Raw genomic sequence first — 21,360 nt, 5'->3', positions numbered from 1 at the left:
TTAAATCCTGCAAAATTTCCTTCTGAGCGAGAACTAGCAACATTGTGAGTATTCTTGAAATGTTTGTTCATAACATTTGTCCAACAAGAAAACTCTCTACACAAGGCTGTTAAATTGTCACTGAGTATCACCAGCTGTAGATGAACCGGTGAGAATCGTCCTCTGCGGCTGTGTGTGGGCCGCAGCGTGATTAAAAGCGTCGGCGCGGGCTAAAAATGGCCGACGCGCGACGTGAAATCGTCAAAGTAATAAAAGCGTCGTTGCGCGGCTGTAAAGTGGCCTGCGCGAGACGTGATGCCCGAAAGAGTAAAATCGTCATCGCGCGGCTGAAAAGGGCCGCGCGAAAAGACGTGTGTTTTTCGGTGTAAAGACCGAGATGAGAGCTAAAAGCTCGAAGTGAGCGAAAGGCTGCTGGCCGCCGGGAGCGAAAGCCGAGGCGAGCTCTGAAGAGAGCGAACTCGCGGTCGAGGCTTCGCGAAATGGCGCCACGCGATGACTCGCGGATTGCGAATATTTGAAGTCGGGGTCACCACTTTAGAGAGTGAAGTTGGTTGGTTAAAACTCTATCTTCTACGCTCCCTAATAGGAGATAAGGTAGGGAAAGGCGAACGGACCAGGTACAAAGAATAAAGATAATGCTGAGAGCTGATTGTGACTAGATTATAATTATTTATGTACAGGATGACTAGGTCTGTTCGACCCGGCGGCCAGGTCGTAACTGATTCACGAAAGTGTCAAAGCTTCTAAGCTCCCCTCGCGCTCGCCACGTCGTGGTGCTCCGCTAGGCGGCGCGTCGGGCCGCATGTGGTGGTAAGAGGGGACCGCCACATACATTATTTTGAGTTTCGGAATCTATCTGACTATCGCTTGTATTATTAAACAATGTGCTTTCTTTAATTTTCTCAATAAATTTGTAAATGAATGTATGTTTATCACTTGAATCCTCACACTCTAAATCATTTGTTTCTTTATTGATATTGGTACATTTCTTTTTTTCAGTTATGGTCTCGTCAAACTGAAATGTTTTAATCATTTTTACTATATAACTTAAGGCTTCTTTACATCTTCTATCATTTTTATTTTTGCTGTTTGCTACGAAAAAAAAAAACAAATTCGAGAAATTCTGTAAAATTAGCTAGACTGTCAATGGTAGCCATGAAACCTTCGGTTCGTTTGTAAAATATTTTTTAAATGTGCAACATCAGTTCTTAATTTAGTCTGTAATTTAAAGTGACTTTTATTGCCTAGTAAAATTGACAGACACTTGTCATTGTACTGCCAAAAAGTAATTGTATTAAAAGCCATACATACACATTGCTGAATGGCTTTTCCCATGTCTGTAACAGCGTATTTTGGTATTTGTGCACCTGACTTTAGCCAATCTATAAGCCAGTAACATAAATATTAGCATCATTTGTCTCTGATAATACTTGAGCTATCAGTACTATCATATTATTGACATGGGTACATATAACGCTGAGGAGTAAGTCACTACTATCTCCATCGATTTGATCAATCTTGATAGCAACAGATCCAGTAGCATCTAAATATACTGGTTGTTTAAATATTTCTCTATATCATTGTGAACATGGATCTGTTCTGGTGACCAGAATGAAACGAAAAATTTGTCATATCCTATTTGCTTTATGTACTTATTGAATTTAAAATTTTTTTTTAAATTACATAAAGAATCAAATAAATTTTCTCCTTGCTTCAGGCCCAACTCCTTATACTTAGCTGGGATGCTTTTTGCAGAACTGAAAATTTATACAGTGTAGGAGGTTCGCAATCACCATAATCCATCATTTTTAGCTTCATCACGTCTACAATTTTTAGGTTTTTTGTGTTTCAATTCTTCTTTTACTTTTTTTCTTTGGAGACCTGCTAAACGTCTCTTTTAATTATAAGGAACACCATGAGCGAGTTTATTGTAGTGATGCTAAAAGTTACTGCACAATCTGGTAATGGGCTAGTGTAACACTTTGCTCGTAAATCACTTGAACATGTTTTATAATAACCAATCAATATAATAAAGGCATTATAATGATCAATCAACTGCCTTTTAAAATTATAACAGCAAGGTAGGTGTTCTTTTTCCCAAATAGCTTGACCAATCATGTCTGCCCAACCTGGTTGAAGAACTTGGTCTTCTCGACCATCTTGATAAACCTTTTCGATTGAACTTATTTCTGATCACAGCTTAGCTGTTAATTCAATGTTAAATTTAATTTATTTTATACCATTGATCCTGCTCTTTTTTGGCACTGAAGGTAAATCGCCATCTGTTTCACTGTCTGAATCCGTAGAACAGTAATCTGAGCTTTCCTCTTCATTGTCTTCTTCGTTGTCAACAAAATCATCTTTGTCAATGTGCTTATAACATCTATAATATGCTAAAAGATTGTGTCTGTCTTGCTTTACCATCAAGCACAAGTTTACTGGCTTTATTACATTGACCAATAATTCACAAACGTCATTCCAATCCACATTTTTTCTACTTTTTAATACACCTTCATCATCAAAAATTTCTTGCAATAAAAGTTTTTGTAAAATTCCATCTGGTTGAGCTTTTGGTCGAGGGCCAACCATTTTGCTAATTATATTTGTTATAAGTTAAAAAATCATATCATATTACATGTGCGTACTAATGAGATTCTATACTTTCTTTGTTTTGACAGATTCTGATAGGACCGATTCGTGGAATTAAAATCCGTGGGGTAATCGTGATCGACGTGACCAAGTTTCAAAGTTAAGCTATGATTGGTGGACAAAAAATTAATCATGAGAGCAGTTTCAAGAGTGCAACTTTTTAGGCGGAAATATCGTAAGAAAATTATATTTATATTTTCAATTAATTGTCTGTTTCAAAAATTATTATTTTATTGGTTTGGTATATGACTTGCAAAACATGATTTAATATTTAAAAGCAACAGTTTATTATCAGTTTTTTTATGTATATGCAGATGAAATAGCAAAAAACACTAACATATTAAAAATTAAATGTTTAACACTTAAAAAAAAGTTATAAATTAAATTTGTGGTAAATTGAGTGGTCAATTGAAAAAAGTTTTTCTCAATTTTTAATAGACATATTACTAATTTAAATGACTTTACTGAGTGGTAGTGTACGTTTGTTTTAACTTAACCTCAAATTTATAATGTAAATATTTATAAGCATAAACAGAATTCTAAAAATTTGATTTCAGGAAAAAAGGCATACAAAACCAAGTACAAAACAGCAAATGGATGACAAACAAAGACAAGGTATAGCCTGGCACAATGACCTATATTTAAAGTTACTTCGATTTGTGGATAAAAATAATATAGTAATTAATGAAAATACTTACTCTAGTCTTTCTACTGAGCAATTACAACATTTGAGTACAGCGGATTTCCCAAAATATGGTCATAGAAGATCTCATGAAGACAAAGTTCTCTTTTTTTTACAGTGCTATTATGAAACTATTATTAAAGTTCTTTTAAGTGCGCATAAAAAAGATATATTATAATAAACTAGTTTTCACTCGAAATGATGACTGTGTCGTCTGCATAAGACATTATAGAGTCTTTTAGCATATCTATCAGTAGGTCATTTACATATAGGATAAAAAATAAAGGACCTAAAATGGTTCCCTGCGGAACACCTGTGGAAATATCTTTGTATTCACTTTTGAAATTATTTATCTTAACGCATTGTTTCCCACCTGATAGATAGCTAGTTAAGAGTTTTAAGGAATACCTCTTATTCCATATCTTTCCAACTTATCCAATAATATTCTGTGATCAACAGTATCAAAAGCTTTAGCTAGATCTAAAAATGTCGTTATTATTGGTTTACTTTTGTCTAGACTTTTGTATATAATATCCGCAAGACAATCAAGCGCATCTGTTGCTCCTCTGCCTCTGACGAAACCAAACTGTCTCTCTGATATAATATTATGCTTCATTATAAAATTGAAAAGTCTGTTATATATATATATATTTTTTCAAATATTTTAGCTATATTAGAAATCAGTGATATTGGGCGATAGTTTGCAATACATCTACTATCTCCAGACTTGTGAATTGGTACTATATCAGCTCGTTTTAGCGCATTCGGCCAAATCGATTGCTGTATACTTATGTTAAAAATATGTTCCAAGGGTTTTGCCAGAAACATAGCAATGCACTTGATTGTACTTGCATTGATGTTGTCTACCCCACCAGTATTAGTTGGTTGTATAGATATGGATTCCCTATTTCTTGCTGGCAGTCTTATTTGATCATCGCACTTATTATTTATTTGGTTACTTAAGTCTATTCCAACTTGACTAAAATAATCATTCATTTCATTCGTGTTTGCAAATGCAAACATGAATTCTATTCTATTTTCTTTGCATATTCCTTTAACTTTCTATCATTAATACAATTTTCTATCTTTTCTTGCTCATTCTGCACTTTAAGCTGATCGATACTTATTACTAGCGGATAGTGGTCGTTAAACGGAATACATAGTTTATAAGATTCAATATTAACGTCTCTAGTCTTTGCAAAATAATTATCAATACAAGAACCTGATTCGTTATCTAGAGAGGGTCTTGTTACACCTCTATAATACGGAATGAATTCCTGTTCAAAGAAATTATTTAAGAATTCCTGACTTATTGGTATTGTACCTATATTATTATTTTGTACATTACTTTCTATTATGTCTATATTGAAATCTCCTATTATACAGTGGTTTTTGGTTCTAATGTGTTTTGATAGAAATTTTTTTACACTATTAAGAAATTTTGTTTTGGGAACATCATGACACCTGTACATAGCCGAAACTCTTAATGATTCACCTGATTGAAGCATAAGATCTGAGCTAACCACCCTCAATTTATCAATTACTTCTACTTTATTTTTTTCATAAATATTATTTTTAATATACACAAGGACACCATCTGCCCTATTAATTTTACTCTCGTTGTAGCATAATTTATATCCATGTAATTGATAGAAATGAGGGTGCTGCACGATCCATGTCTTCGTACAGATTATCACGCATGGCTTTTTTTGACATACTTTCTACAAATGTTTCTAGTTTTTCATAATTTGCATTAAGACTTCTTATATTCACACACAAAATTAAATTTTTCTTCTTTACGATCTTCTGAGTTGAGTTCTCTGATGTTTTCTACTTCACACTCTGCCTTGCCTACTTCTTCAATGTTAATATCCTGATCCATGCTTAATTTTTATTTCTTTCTTTATTTGATATATGATCGTTGAGTGTGTTAATCGAGGCTGTTGACATCCTGATATTTCTCCATCCCGCGGTTTTAACTGTTGTGGCCCCTGCCATGCAAACATATCTTGGTAATATAGGTTGCATTGTATAGTCGTTAAAGTCAATAAACTTTCTTATCTTGGCTTGCAAAATTTTGCATTCGTGACTATCTATTGCCATATGTTCTGTCTTGTATTCTGTCTTGTATTTACTATTACTGTATATACAATTCAGACATTTCATTGTGTTTCCTTGTCTTTCACACTCTCTATTTTTATGGTTGCCGGTACACTTAAAACAGATAGGTCTATTATTACATTTCAGACCATTATGTCCAAATCTGCCACAGTTGAAGCATGGTTTAATATTGCAATAATAATAAACTCTGCAGTTTTGATATCCTACAAATAGTTTATTATTGCTTTCTTTGACACTTTGATACAATTCTGCTAGCATTTCAATTAACGCTGTTTGCAAGTTAGTCTCCTTGTTCTTATATGTATATAGAACTATACATTTTTTTGAAAATTTACTAAAGTTTCTTTCGTTTATATCTTCTTCCAATTTTTTATCATCTAGGTTTTCAAAATTATTAATTCCAACTACTTTTACTTTTGAATTTTCTACTTGTTCTTTGTTCACTTCACATTCATCAGCTAGTTTTTCTTAATATACTAAAAGCTTTACTTGTACTTTCTTCATTCAAACAATTAACAATCACTTCATTCTTTTTCTTGTGAACTTTTTTGGTCTGAATTGCCTTATCCTTATTTAAATAGTGTGCTACAAACAAGTTTATTTGATCAATGGTATGTGCTGATTTGTTTTTTATTATTATGCTATTGGTACTAGTTTTTGAATAAGACATTACTTTCGCAAAAGTTTTATTTTTCACTGTATTTGAACAAAAGCTAATGAGTTCAAATTTTATATATATATATATATATATATATATATATATATATATATATATTAAATTAAAATGGTGGAATGAGAGAGGGAAGCTTGGGTGAATAAATCAACCCAAAACACAATGAATTTCGCGGGAGAAAAAAGACGACTTGCCGCGGCGTAAAAACTCTCACGGAGTAGAGAGAAAAGCCGGGACAAGCCTATAGCTTTATTTTAGAAATAAGGAAATTATACAAAGAAAAGTGACTCTAGGATAGACTAAACAAATAGAGAGAAACGCAATTACAATGTACGCTTATACAAAAAAAAGAGAGACTCTACTCTAGACAACAACCGAGGAAGAAACGCAAGTAGCTTAATTCTATCGCCGCAAAGGTACCTTTCGCACGCTAGAGAGCTCTCTTACCTTAGACGCAGAACGAGACGTGGACGGCGCGACGTAAAGCCCTGGCCGCTGGTTGGTGGGATGCACCTTCCTCGGTCGCAGGACGCCTCGACTTTTCAGCCCTGCCGCGTAGGTAGCAATCGCCGGGTGGAGATCGACACGGCGAGGAAGCTCACACGTGCCCGAAATCCCAACTCTCGAAGAATTCACACAATCCGCACACCGCACGCAAAATGCACACACACACTACGCAACGCACGGTCATACAATAAAGAGTGTCGATCGTCCTGTAAAGGACGATGATGACGACTCTATTCACTCGCAATCTACACAGAGACTCTTGCAATTGCAAGTACAAAAGCGCAAAAGGTCAACTGATTACTCGAGAGGAGGTGTCAGAACTGAACTGCACGTGCTCCCTCGCGCCGGAGCCCGCGCAAACGGGAGAGGCCCACATCAGCGCGCGCATGCGCTCGACCGCTCTCGCTGCAGTGCTCGCCGCGCTACGGCACGAAATTAAAAATTCACCCTCCCGCTCTTACATAACCCGAACAGTATTTGTGTCACTTTTTTGTTTCTCCAGTAAATCACTTAGCATCTTGTTTTTTTGTTATTCTTTATTAACTTCTCTTAACAGTGAATTTTCTCTTTTCAAACCATTCTCATACACTTATCCTTCTTCTTCATCACTGATGATTTCTAAATTATGGAGCAATTTCTTTCTAGATTCCGAGTTATGGTTTGATTTTATCTGAGCGACTATATGCCTTGCATCATTACTCAGCGTTTCTTTACTTATATTTAAGGTTAGATCGAGATCATGATGTTCGTTGCATATTCCCAATATGCAACGAACACTACTTAATATAAATACACTACTTAATCGCACCATCTAATGATGCAATATCACTTGTGTGGTACACACTTTTACAAATTAGACACACAACTGTTTTCACTTCTATTTTAGAATGACATTTGTAATAAATTGTCGCTTGTGCACACGACGAGCCTGCGCTCGTCTCCGACATGTTGGCGAAGTTGTTTGTTTGAATTTTTGTTTAATTTTTTCCAAATTGTTAAAAAAATTAATTAAACTATTAAATATATTCAAGTTTAATGTAAGAAACATAAAACCATGTTTATATATGCCATATTATCAGGTATGACATTTCTTCGAAGGCCAAAATTCAGAATTTCCATTTTTCAGCTACCGCAGACTTATATTAGACTTGGGCTTCAAAGGGCACTTTTATACTAATAGATATGCTTCAAACACATATAGGTTCCAGATGAGTATGGGGTTTTACAAAAAAATATTATTTAAGAAAGTTATCTGGATATTAACATAAAATTTGTTACTTTTCAAAGTGTTTAAACAATTTTTATTGATTATTTTCAGAAAACTTTTTCGAATAATATTTTGTTTGTAAAACACCACACTCATCTGGAACCTATATGTGTTTGAAGCATATCTATTAGTATAAAAGTGCCTTTTGAAGCCCAAATCTTAAGTAAGACTACGGTAGCTGAAAAATGGAAATTCTGAATTTTGGCCTTGGAAGAAATGTCATACCTGATGATAATATGGCACATATAAACATGGTTTTATGTTTCTTACATTATACCTGAATATATTTAATAGTTTAATTGATTTTTTAAACAATTTGGGAAAAATATACCATAGCGAGAAAAATCACCTGATTTATCACACAATCAATCACGTGATCAGTCACGTCATTTTTTACGTGACTATTTGACGTGATTTCTCACGTGAATTCAATTTTTTGCGGTCAATTTATTTGGATTATCACCAAATCTATTTTACATAATTGTTTAGTAAAAATAAAATAATTTATTTTAATTAAAAGAAAAACTTTAATTTTATGAGTGATTTCTGACGTGATTTTTAACGTGATATCTCACGTGAGATATCCCGCCAAATAATCATGTGATAAATCATGTGAGAAATCAACTGACTGATCACATTGATCGTGAAATATTTCTCGCCAAGGTAAACAAAAAATTAAATTTTTCATTTTTGACTATTTATGGTGTATCCGTCCCCTTAAGTGAAAATAATGTAGACAAAGAAGACTTTTATGGATTTACCTGAAGAGAAAAAAGTATTACAATTACCAGTAGAAAAATTTTAGATTCTATTATAAATAGAATTGCAGATGCTGAATCAACTATTACACCAAAAGGGAATGATGCGAACAAGATTAGTAATTATATTATTAATGAAACAAATCAAGATAAATCACTAATGCCAGATGTACCAACCAATAAAAATAAAAATTCTTTAAAAAGAATTCTTCTGATTAGAGAAACAAGTTTATATTAAAATATTGATATATTTTGCAGTTATTATCTATGACAAAGTATCTGATGAAGATGTGCTTGAATTTTTTAAAACAAAAGGTCAAGTTAAAAACATTTACATACATGTTTAAGATTTTGAAAAATATTCTAAATATTTAATAATTGCAAATTAATTACTGGTACAAACGATCAGATTGAATTATTAAAAAAACTGATTATTTTAAATATGGTATCAAAGAATAATAGTGCTCTGAAGAAGTTTTTTGACTGGAACAATTAGGATTAGTCATGAAACTAACCGAATTATTTCGGAAAGTAAAATGATGATGACATTTTAAAAGATTCCCTAGTGGAAAAAATATAAAATAATAAATTGTAATAAAACGTAAAAAAATGTAAGAAACTGTACCTTTTTGTTCCATTTCAGACATTTTTTCTCATACGTTTTTGTACACTTTCTTACATTTTCAGATTTGTTAACTTCTTTATTGCATTTTATTACATTTTATTACATTTTATTACATTTTATTACATTTCATCACATTTCATCACATTTCATCACATTTCATCACATTTCATCACATTTTCATTGTTGGATCTATTAATGTCTAAGCGATACTTAATCAAACAGAAAGGGAAGAAAATCAATAATTTCTTGAAAATAAATAGTATAAATTTTCAAAAGGAACTTGAAGACAAGATGTTTTTTAAAGATCTTGAACCTATATTTTATGAAAGTATGTAGATACACTACTACACATAAGATATTGTCAAAATATTTTATAGCAGTTATTTTATATAGTTTGTTTATTTTGCAGCTCTACAAAAACTTAGTGCAGGTGGCTATACAATGTACATAGATCAAACACATGTACAAATGATACAAACCCTTGTAAGTATATACTGCGCATGTAAAAAATTTTTAATAATCCGTTTTAAACAACTAAATGTAAAAATATCTGCCTAATTTATCAGCTTAAAATCCTTTGTATGGAATATATATATATATATATATATATATATCAATATTTTTATTAGCATGGTGTGCATTGAGTAAGCAATTCTTTATACTAATATTTCATTAAACTAAATGTATGAGTCATGTAATTTGACGTTTGATACAAATTTCTCATCGATTTAGATTACATTTATAGCAAGAGTACAGTAATTTCTATATAGCTGTTAATTGACGGAAATGTGCCGATATTGAACGACTGTATGGACCCCTCACAAGGTTAATAAGAATTGTAGTATTAGGAATGCATACTACTTAATGTATGATTATTTTTCTTTGGTTATTTAATAACGAATCTCACATATTTAGTTTGCACAATTTAAACATTTTAGTTTGAAAAAAGTTGTATGATGCACCTTACGTCACATAGCAAACGTTAAATTTTCCAAAAAAAAGACAAACAGGCAGACGATTACAATTACGATTGTGATCGACGCCCCGAACAAGTATTCGTAAGTATCTTTTGAACAGGAATACACAAAATGATTTAAACGTTTTTGAATCTTCGCGCAGTGGATACGTACGAGCGCACGTGCGCGGGGATATGCGCCGCGCTAACACGTATTTAGCGGTAACCGTCGGTGGTATACTAAATTGTTGAATTTACCAACTAAATAAGTATGTGCAATAAAAAGACGTTATTGTGCAATTATAATCAAAGTATGTGCAATTTATTGGTACTCTGTGCAATTCTAAAGAAGCTTTAATAACGGAGATATCAATATTGCAATACTAGTAAAAACCATCATTTACTTTTTGATTTTTTATAAAAAATTGAAGGGTGAGCAATTACAAATACAAGTATAATCGTAATGTGCTATTAAAAATATGTCGACTAGTATTTTTTTATACTAAAATAAGTAATTATGCAGGCTGCGGGGGGGGGGGGGATATCCCTATCTCGCCCGCCGCTCCAAAAAGGCGCTATCTCGGGCGCCGCTCCGACAAGGCCCTATCTCGGCCGCCGCTCCAAGAAGGCTCTATCTCGGCCGCCTCTCCGACAAGGATCAGTTTCAAACGCGATTTTATTTCCTCAAATGTTGTAGTGGCAGTACTGCGCGATATTGAAATACGACTTAATAAGGCGTAAGTATGCGTAAAAAACTCAGAATTACTTATTTTTCATTGCTTTTGCATATATTATGAAAACTTTTAACATTAAGCGAATCAAATTCGACTTAATGGACGAATTAAGTCTAATTATTTTGATCTATACACACAAACCCCAAGCACATAAAGATCCGTCTCCGTTCTAAGTTAAAGTCCCTGACTTTAATTCACCAAGGCTTTTACCCGCGTTTGCACATACAATATGTAAAAAACATGGGTAGCACCCTGCTAAAAATATGCGATTGAATTCGATTGAAATTGATCAAAATTTAATCGAATTTAATCGTTTTAAATCCATTCAATCGACCAGCCAAATTTGGTCGATTAAATTCCTATCGATTTAAATCATTTTTAATTACAATCGGTTTCAATACGAAAAATAAGTATTAAATTTAATATATTTTTATCGACGTTTATGTAGTAATTATTTTAGTGCAGTGAAATTGTAATTTTTTTCACTAATTCTAATCGATTTTAAAATCTCTAATCATTACTAAATCGTCTATCGATCTTAATACTAGTTTTATGAATAGCTTCGAATATATTTTAATCGACTTTAATAACCAAAACAATTACTATTCTTGTTATATCATTTAGATATTTTTTGGTAATTAGTAATTGGCCCGTAAATTTTCAAACGCAGGTAAAAACTTGGTGAATTAAAGTTGGGGACTTTAACTTAGAACGGAGACGGATCTTTATGGGCTTGGGGTTTGTGTGCATAGATCAAAATAATTAGATTTAATTCGTCCATTAAGTCGAATTTGATTCGGTTAATGTTAAAAGTTTTCATAATATATGCAAAGGTAATGAAAAAAAAAGTAGTTCTGATTATTTTCATAATTTTTTACGCACATTTATGCCTCATTAAGTCGTATCCCTATTGAAAAATCTCACGTAAGATCTCAGGTGAGATCTCAGGGGAGAGCTCACGCCCAAATCTCATCTAACCAATTTTTTGTTTTTTACGCATTGTAAACCATTCTCAGCCAATTGGCGACTTTTATAAAAAAATTCAAATTTAGAAAATTTTTCAAAAATTGGACTTAATTTTTTTTAAGTCAATATTTGTGATAAATTTTCTAAGTTTGAATTTTTCAAAGAAACCACTAATTGACTAAAAATGGTATGAAACGCGTGAAAAACGAAAAAATTGGTTAGATAAAATTTTGGCGTGAGATCTCACCTGAGATCTCGCCTGAGATCCCACGTGAGATTTTTCAATAGGGATTTCAATATCACGCAGTACTGCCACTACAACATTTGAAAAAATGAAATCGTGTTTGAAATAGCCCTGCTAGAAATAACGGATTCAAAAGATTAAAAATGTATTAAAATTGAATCTCATTGATTACTTCTAATACCGTTAATCCATTTCATGAAAAGTACCGGATTAAAATTTAATCAGATTTAATTTATTTCAATTCTAATCCATTTTAATTTCCAAAAAAGATGAATGTCTTTCAATACACAAATTAAGTATTACAATTAAATACAGTTTAATGATATTCAATTACGCAAACTTTAATGCTTTTTAAGTCGCCATTTTGGTGTATACATTCAATCATATTGTATCCAAATTTGATACTGTTTATTTAAATCTCTTTTAATACAGAAAGCTGTCATTGAAGTTAAAACTGTTTTAAACTATTTTAATTACAAACAAATGAATCCCTTTTAATATGCTATTTAATTATTAACATTTAATTCTTTTTTATCCATAAATTTTGAACTTCTAGTGTTCATCGCCTTTAATGCATAAAACAAGCATTAAAATCAAATCTACTTTTATCTACTTCAATGACATACAATTTAATACCTTTTAATCTACTATGTAAGGATTAACACAATACGTTTTTATTAAGCCCTTTTAATTAATCACTTTTAATACCTAAAAAAAAGGTATTGAACTCGGATCTACTTTTATCTATTTTTCCCCTTTTAAATTATGTATTATTTTATGCATTATTCAATACTACTGGTTTCTATTATTTTGAATATATACAGCAGTTGTTGAAACTGATCATAGATTTATTATCACTTATTTACATTTCAGATCATATAAATATTATTTACATAATTTGTTCCCATGAGCATATTACTACACGGAAAGTAGTCCGCAGGCTCCGTGACGCTGTCGACAGCGTCGAGAGCGCTGTATTCCGCAGACCCCTCCCCACTTCCCCGCATGGCGCGGCAGCCTGTGCGCAGCGTACCCTCTCCTTCGCTGCAGCGTGCCGGACCCTGCGCCGCACGTGTTTTCCCGTGCGACGTTCGGAAAGTTGGTGCGTCGAGTGTTCGAACGGGAGGAAAACTTTGTGTTTTTCTCTCTTTATTTTGATTAAACGATTATGGGATAATTATTGGATGATTATTGGATGATAAATGATAGGTAGAAAATAGTTTTTAGTTCAAATACTTTTTATTAAAAAACGTACCTGGTTGCAATAAACAAGGCATTTTCTTTTTCGAATAACAAACACGGCGTTTTGATGGACAATTCTTCATAAGTGATGTTATTTTCTAATATGCCATCAATATAGCTAACCGCTGTATGAAAAATAATGCGTATTAAAACCAATAGTACTTAAAAGTACGTAATGAAATATAATTTCATTATCAACAACAAAAATTTTGTTGATTTTACCAAATTTTGGCATCTCATCGGTAGACTGAAGTACAATAATAGTGTCTTTACAATAATCAAAACCATTTATCGATACACTTTTTATAGCGTACTTATCATTTGATGACGGAAATATGTAATGTACTGAATCATCTGCTACTTTGGAACCGTAACTAATATACTTTTCTTCATATTTTGTATATTGTAAATTCATCATTGCTAACAAATATCTTTTGCTTACAGATTTTAAAATTTGTTGGTTGGAAGAAGAGTTAGATACAATTAATTGAATTATTCGATGATATGACTCGAATCGCATGGATGAGTATTTAGAAACAGGTCCATTTTTTAAAATCTGTTTACAGTAATGGAGTAGCAGATGAAACTTTGGTTTTAAATTTCCAAACAGTTGAATATACATATCACTAAATTCAGTTATGACAGTTTCAAGTTGTAAAATATGCGAATATTTAAAAACTGGAGACGTTACTAAATGAATGATTGATCTTAATTGTTTATATAATGTCCAGTATTTGTTATCAGGATTTATAATACCTCCGACAATAACGCCAAAATAACGCGAGAAAAATAAACATTTAGCTGCAGACATTTTTAACCTTCTATTATTTTCTAAATAATCTAAATTTATAGCAGGGGATATATTGGAGGATTCAAAACCAAAATTTATGCTACGCAGCTTATAGTTAATATAGTCTAATTTTAATACTTTATCTTCAATAATAAATTGTAATAGAATCTCCGCCATTACGTAATTACTTACTCCTTCGTACACATCATGCATTACATCAACACTCGAATTTTCTATAACATTAAAATCTTTGATGCCATTAAAAATGCAATCTTCCTTAATACCATTTTCAGACAAAGATATATTTTTTAAATCTTTTTTGTACTTATCTAGGGTTCTCAATAAAGTTTCATCTTCACTAATCAAATTATGTACAAGGTCACCATTTTGCATACAGCGTTAGCTATATTGATGGCATATTAGAAAATAACATTACGTATGAAGAATTGTCCATCAAAACGCCGTGTTTGTTATTCGAAAAAGAAAATGCCTTGTTTATTGCAACCAGGCACGTTTTTTAATAAAAAGTATTTGAACTAAAAACTATTTTCTACCTATCATTTATCATCCAATAATCATCCAATAATTATCCCATAATCGTTTAATCAAAATAAAGAGAGAAAAACACAAAGTTTTCCAACCGTTCGAACACTCGACGCATCGACTTTCCGAACGTCGCACGGGAAAACACGTGCGGCGCAGGGTCCGGCTCGCTGCAGCGAAGGAGAGGGGACGCTGCGCACAGGCTGCCGCGCCATGCGGGGAAGTGGGGAGGTATCTGCGGAATACAGCGCTCTCGACGCTGTCGACAGCGTCATGGAGCCTGCGGACTACTTTCCGTGTATACATAATACAGTTACCTTAATAATTACATAAAACTACATCATGAATTTTTGACACATCAAAATGCAACAATTTAAACGTCGTTATAATTATGGCACAGTTTCTATTGTCAGTTTTCATTGTATTTCAATATTATTCGGTAAAGCACATACGAATTTTTTAGAGTTTACGTCAATAAGTATTGCTTTATTTTTAATTGTACTGAGAGGTAATATAACGACGATGTTGTCATTGCCAGCTTCAGTCATGTTTACTTCTTTTATGTGATCAATGCCATTGAATGGATTTGTATGTGCTAAGTTAAATATTGACAATTCTAAATAACATCGTCTATCATCTAGGGACTTTAATAAGCGTAGAATAGTAGCAAAACGTTCATCGTTGAGTTGAACTATAGTATCATTTGTTTTATTGGGTCGCTTGTACTTCGTACTGTGATAGACAGAACCATTGAAAATACACTTTTTGTATGCAATACAATTCGGAAAATCATGTACATTATATACTCGCGTACCCTTTCCTACGTACGTAACTTTTTCTACATTCTCATCCATTTCACCAATATCATAATTTTTTTTAATCTTTGTGGATTAAATAAATTAGCACAGAAATCCTTACTTTTTTCAGAATTAGATGTAATGTCACCAGTCTTAAACATCAAGGCTTTTACGAGCCATTTGCCTGTCCATGCCATTTGGTCCATTAACAAAAGTTTTTAAAGTGTAGATGTTGCTTTCAAACGGAAAAGCTGAATTTGTACACAATAATCCCGTTTTTCTAATGGATTTACAAATATGGAGAAGCGTGTGAATGTAGAAAATCATGGATGTTTCTCCATAATACATTTCATAGTGCACTACAAATGTCAGTAAATCATTTTCACAAATTTTTAATACATCTTCTGTAATTTGTGATTTTAAAAGAGTGCACGATGAGTTTACCAATAAAGAATAATGATCCAAAGTTTCTGGTTGCAAAGTTCCTGATAAACAGGGTAAACTGTAACAAAAAAGCCAAGAACGTAGTTCACTAGCTTTTGCTTTGCTGGAACCAACAATTATCCCTGACCTTGGAAGTCGGTGAATTTCTTTATTAGGTGTAATGGTCAAAAATCGTTTCTCGATCATCTCAATCATATTCTTTTTTATTTTAAATGGTGAATTGCCACTTTTCCACTCATTTAATATTTGGTGGGTCACTCCAAGAAGAAATCCGTGCATATATTCGTAAGAAAAGGACCAGACAATGTCAAAATATGGTAGATTCCTTAATACGGAATCTCCTTCTACTCTTCTTATTGTTTTATTATTTTCTAAAGCTAACGTCAGATCAGCCAAATGACTTTCTTTTGTCCTTAAACAGTGGCTTGGTTGAGTAGCAGTGTATCTAATTCCTATTGACAGCAAATATTGACCTAGTTGGTAACACCAACTGCAACCGCAGAAGCCATTAAACTGGAGTCTGTTATGCGCTACAGGACGGCAGACAGAGTCGACTAAACAATTGTGAGTGATAAATCTGAAAGTTATATCGATGTCATCTTTTGTTATTGTTATTCCATGTTTATGTAATAAGTTAATTTGATCCACAAATTTAGACATATAAAGATTCATTAAATCGGGGTTTGGCTCCCTTTTTACAATTAACATTCCAGCCAGCAAAATGTTTTTATATCTCAATTTAGGAGATAAGTTATTTATAGTTATTTGCAATGGCCAGAATGCGTTTTTGCCACTTATTGTTAACGGAGCACCATCAGTACTAAAATTTAATAGAATCAAAAATTCATAATATGCAATGTCTATGTATCTGTTCAATATTGAGTAAACAAAAAGTAACAATTTTTATATACACAATATACCAGAGGCAACAAGTCTTCGAAGGCCATAATACATAGTTTTAATTTTTGCTGGTATCGTAGACTTACTTAAATTCTGGTCTGCTTGAAATACATCATGTATTTAATACATGTATCCTGATAATAGGCACCTGCAATAAAAAATCAGCTGTTAGAATTTATTACATGTACTTTCTAACAGGCAACTCGCACAGCAAGTGCTGCACAAAAAGAACAACAATCACTATAGGAATCAGATCCCAAGCTAATACCCACGCAATTATTCTCCACTCCGGACACAACAGACAACAGCAGTATAGCAGTATGTAGGTTGTAGAATCTGCCAAACCCACTGAATCTGCTCTCGGATGTAGACAGCAAGCATCTACGAATCGATTGCCCTTTTCTGTGCTGTTTGCGAGGCTTTCATATATATGAGAGATGGGTGACCAGGACAACAATGATGACTGTATCCTGGTAACAGGTACCTGCAATAAAAAATCAGCTGTTAGAACTGTACTTTCTAACAGGCATCTCGTACATCAACCAGAAGGGCAGTCACGGCACAGTATCACATCCCATATAAGGCCACAGGTAGATAAATATAGCCAGGCCGGAACCAAATCCTGGAATCATCCTGGTCTGACCTTTGAAATATGTGTGTGTGTGTGTGTATGTGTGTGTGTGTGCGTGTTGCAGTAATGAAAATAGGCGAGGTAAGCGCGGAGCTGCCGGGGTATAAGTATATAACGTAAACTAAGTATATACGCGCGCGCGCCAACAGCATCGGAGCGCGCGGGCGAGATATAGTAAGAAAAATGACTTTTCCTTCTAGTCTATTTGTCGGCTGGTGCGAGAAATAAAAGACGGCGGAAAAAACGAGTAGCGCTATAGCATATAGAAAAAGGAGCTCGGGGGTGTCACGTTTCGGGGCCTCAAACGGGCAGCATGCGGCAGCCTCGGTAGCGGGGGGGGGGGCACATTGTTGTCGTCGAATCGTTTACAATAGATACATACATATAGCTATTCATAAGAGTATATAGTATATAGCTGCTGATCAAGCCGTGGCCGCGACGCGCACATGCGCTTGCTTGGGCTAGAGAGAGAGAGAGAGAGAGAGAGAGAGAGAGAGAGAGAGAGAGAGAGAGAGAGAGAGAGAGAGAGAGAGAGAGAGAGAGAGAGAGAGAGAGAGAGAGAGAGAGAGAGAGAGAGAGAGAGAGAGAGAGAGAGAGAGAGAGAGAGAGAGAGAGAGAGAGAGAGAGAGAGAGAGAGAGAGAGAGAGAGATTAGATTAGATTAGATTAATTGCTCTTTATTTTTGTACATTTTGTTGTACATATAACAAATATAGTGTATTATGATAAAGGAATAAATAAAATTTGTGTAAGGGTATATAGTATAAGGTGTGTGTGATGTTGAGAGATGACATGAGATGAAAGAGAATGTATGTATGTTTGTGCGATGTTTATGTGTTTTCCAAATTAAAGAAATAATTTTTAGCTGCTTGTTTGAAGTGTGATATGGATAGTGTGTCGCGAAGTTGAGATGGAAGGCTGTTCCAGAGGTAGGAGGCGCTGATGAAAAATGAATTCCTCAGCTTCTCCGTCTTGAAGGACGGGATGTCCAGTGGAGTCACCTCGCCCCTGACAGGCCTCAGTGCGACGTAGAAGTCAAAATAGGCTAGTAGATAAGCTGGTATTGAGGTGTTGAAAATTTTTCTAAGAAAACAGGCCATGAAGTACTTCCTACGTCCGGCGGTGGTGAGCCATTGCAACTCACGCCTGTAAGGGGAGATGTGCTCGTCCCTCTTTACACCATAGATGTATCGGATTCCCGTATTGACAAGCCTCTGCAGTTTTAAGTCAAGCTCTTGAGTCAGGTCGCAGTAAACAAGTGAGCAGTAGTCGATGAGGGGAAATAGGAGTGCCTGCACCAAATGTTGGCGCAACCTGAGGCTAGTGCTCTTCCGAAAGAAATATAGCCGATACATTAAAGAGTGAGCACGTTTACAAGTTTGTGTAACGTGCTCTTTCCACGTAAGTTTTGAGTCAAGCACCAGCCCCAGGTTGCGCACAGATGATTCAAAGTTGACCTGGGCCCCCCCTATATTTATATAGGTGTTAGCAGTAGAAGGTAGAGCATTGATATAGTAGGGTGAGCCCAGGACGATCGCCTTAGTCTTACTAACATTCAGCTTAAGTCTGTTTAGTGCTGCCCAGCACATTATCCTCTCGGCGTTAGCACTCATCTTGTCAGAACAGGAATCGAGCTCCTCAAGGGGGCATTGACAGTAGATTTGCGGATCATCCGCGTAGACTAGATGGGATACATCTGAGTCAAGGCAGAGGCCAATGTCATTGATGTATAACGCGAACAATAAGGGGCCCAAGACTGACCCCTGTGGGACACCGGTGTTTAGTGGTAGGAATGTAGAGAGTTCGTTGTTGTCACCAATGACGGCCTGTTCTCTACCAGAAAGGTAAGATGCAAGCCAGCGGATAACCTGCTTGGAGAAGCCGAAGGAGGGTAGCTTTCTGAGTAGCCTGACGTGACACACTGTATCAAACGCCTTGCTAAAATCAAAAAGAAGCAGAAGGGTGACCTTCTTCCTGTCCATTCCAAGCCTGACATCATCAGTCAGCTTAATCAAGCCGGACTGCGTGCTGTGGCCAGTGCGAAAACCAGTTTGGAAACTATCAAGATAGAGTCTAGTTTCAAGGTATTCAGAGATTTGATTGTGCACCAGCCACTCCAGCGCCTTGGATAGAAAGCAAAGTAGGGAAATCGGTCGGTAGTCAATTACAGTTGTAGGAGAGTTGATCTTGTTTAATGCTCTTACGAGCGATGATTTCCAGGCAGAGGGAAAGCATGCCTCACTCAAAGACAGGTTGAAAATTTGACAGATTAAAGGAGTGAGTATTGGTAGTGCTTTAGAGATTACAACCTGTGGGATGCCATCGCTTCCCCTGGCCTGGGTATTGAAATGTGAAACTGCAGCTAACACGTCCGATTCTGTAATGGCCCTGAAGATAAAGTGTTCAGGGAGGTCTAGACTCTCGAGGGTCCGCAGATACTCCTCGACAGATGGAGCTTGAGGGTCATTTGAGATGGAACTGAAGTGTTCGTTGAGAGCATCTGGAGAGAACCGAGCAGGTGGAGAAGATTTAGAGGTGGTAATGCCAAGATTTTCAAGTTCTCTCCATATCTCTGCAACGTCGGTTAGAGTAGACAAGCGTGAATAATAGTAATTCAGCCTGGCTTCCTCGACCCGTTGATGAGCGTCATCCCTTGCGATTCTATAAAAGTATAGATCCCAAGGTAGACGACTTCTGCGAAAACGCCTGTAGAGCCTATTCCTTTCAGTTAAAAGGTCACGAAGAGCCGCGGTGAACCACGGGTGACGTTTACGTCCAGGTGTCACAGTCTTTAATAGGGCGAGATGATTTATGGCTTTTGTGATGTTTTCGTTGAGGATGGTGATGCATTCGTCAAGTGATGGTGTGGTGAAGGATGACCAGTCGCATGCGCTAAGGAAGTCCCTTAGCTTCTCAGCACAGATTCCTTTGTAGTTTCTGTAAGTGTAGGTATTAGGTACGTAGCGTGGAATCTGTACGTCGAGTGTGGCTGTAATAAGGTCATGTCCATTAATGAAAGGTGTGTCAGTCTTCCAGTATGAGAGCAGGCGATCCTGCTCATCGATGAAGCAAAGGTCAAGCCAGGTGTCAGAGTCTTGTCTATGATGAGTTGCATCATATGGCACAGAAATAAGGGAGTTCTCGTCGATGAAAGCCTTGATGAAATTGGCGTCTTCAGACGAGGAAAGTTGGTCAGCATTGAAATCACCCATGATGACCTTCGTGGAGTAGTTGTGCATGTGTGTTGTTAGTTGCTCAATAAAGTTAGATCCCTGGATAAAGGGAGAATGAGGAGGGCGATACACAACCCCCACGAAGATGGGCGATATTCCCTTAGCTGTGATTTCACAGAAAAGATACTCCGGCTTACCTGGTTTGCCCGACCATTCACCATCAGATGACGAGATGATACAAGCTGTCAGTGAGTGATGGATGTAGAGAGCCACACCTCCACCGTTCCTGTTTCTGTCCCGTCTGTAAAGAGTGTAATCGTCCAGTGAAGGGATGGACGATATCTTGTCGCTTAGCCAGGTCTCGGTCACAGCCACTACGTGGAAGGGGGAACGAGTGGACAAGAAGAACCTGATCATCTCAATATGACCCGTAAGGGAGTTCGCATTGAGATGACAGACCCTGAGACCCCCAGACAGAGACGCTTTAGATGTAGATGTGGATGTGTTTGATGTTTTAGACGGTGGTTTTGGTGGAATGATGTGTAAGTGTTTTAATGTGTGGTGTCCGTGTTGGCTATTGGCGGTGTTCGGGCTAAAAAATCTTCCAGATCAGCCTCTGTAGTGATGATGGTGGCCCGTTCATTGTCTTCGCCAGAACGG

The 21,360-nt window shown here is 35.4% G+C and overlaps 1 protein-coding gene across 6 annotated transcripts in view; it reads right to left on the bottom strand.

Moving 5' to 3' along the window:
• LOC107981625 (sodium/hydrogen exchanger 3) overlaps nucleotides 1-21,360 on the bottom strand; it is a 347,213-nt gene that overhangs the window by 261,408 nt on the left and 64,445 nt on the right. Inside the window, exons 2-4 of one of the 6 annotated variants that reach the window (XM_031932706.2) lie at nucleotides 17,170-17,381; nucleotides 16,984-17,045; nucleotides 15,675-16,574 (exon numbers count right to left, since the gene is read on the bottom strand). The exons of the other annotated variants lie outside the window; for them this stretch is intronic. Of the exons in view, the coding sequence (XP_031788566.1) occupies nucleotides 15,675-15,759 (85 nt within the window). The 5' untranslated portion in view covers nucleotides 15,760-16,574; nucleotides 16,984-17,045; nucleotides 17,170-17,381. The remainder of the gene's footprint in view (nucleotides 1-15,674; nucleotides 16,575-16,983; nucleotides 17,046-17,169; nucleotides 17,382-21,360) is intronic. 6 annotated transcript variants of the gene reach the window in all.

Source organism: Nasonia vitripennis (genome assembly GCF_009193385.2).
Source record: "Nasonia vitripennis strain AsymCx chromosome 1 unlocalized genomic scaffold, Nvit_psr_1.1 chr1_random0007, whole genome shotgun sequence".
In the NCBI taxonomy this organism is placed as follows: Eukaryota; Metazoa; Arthropoda; class Insecta; order Hymenoptera; family Pteromalidae; genus Nasonia; species Nasonia vitripennis.
Note: the sequence above shows the minus strand (reverse complement) of the source record. Positions and strands in the feature narration are given on the sequence as shown.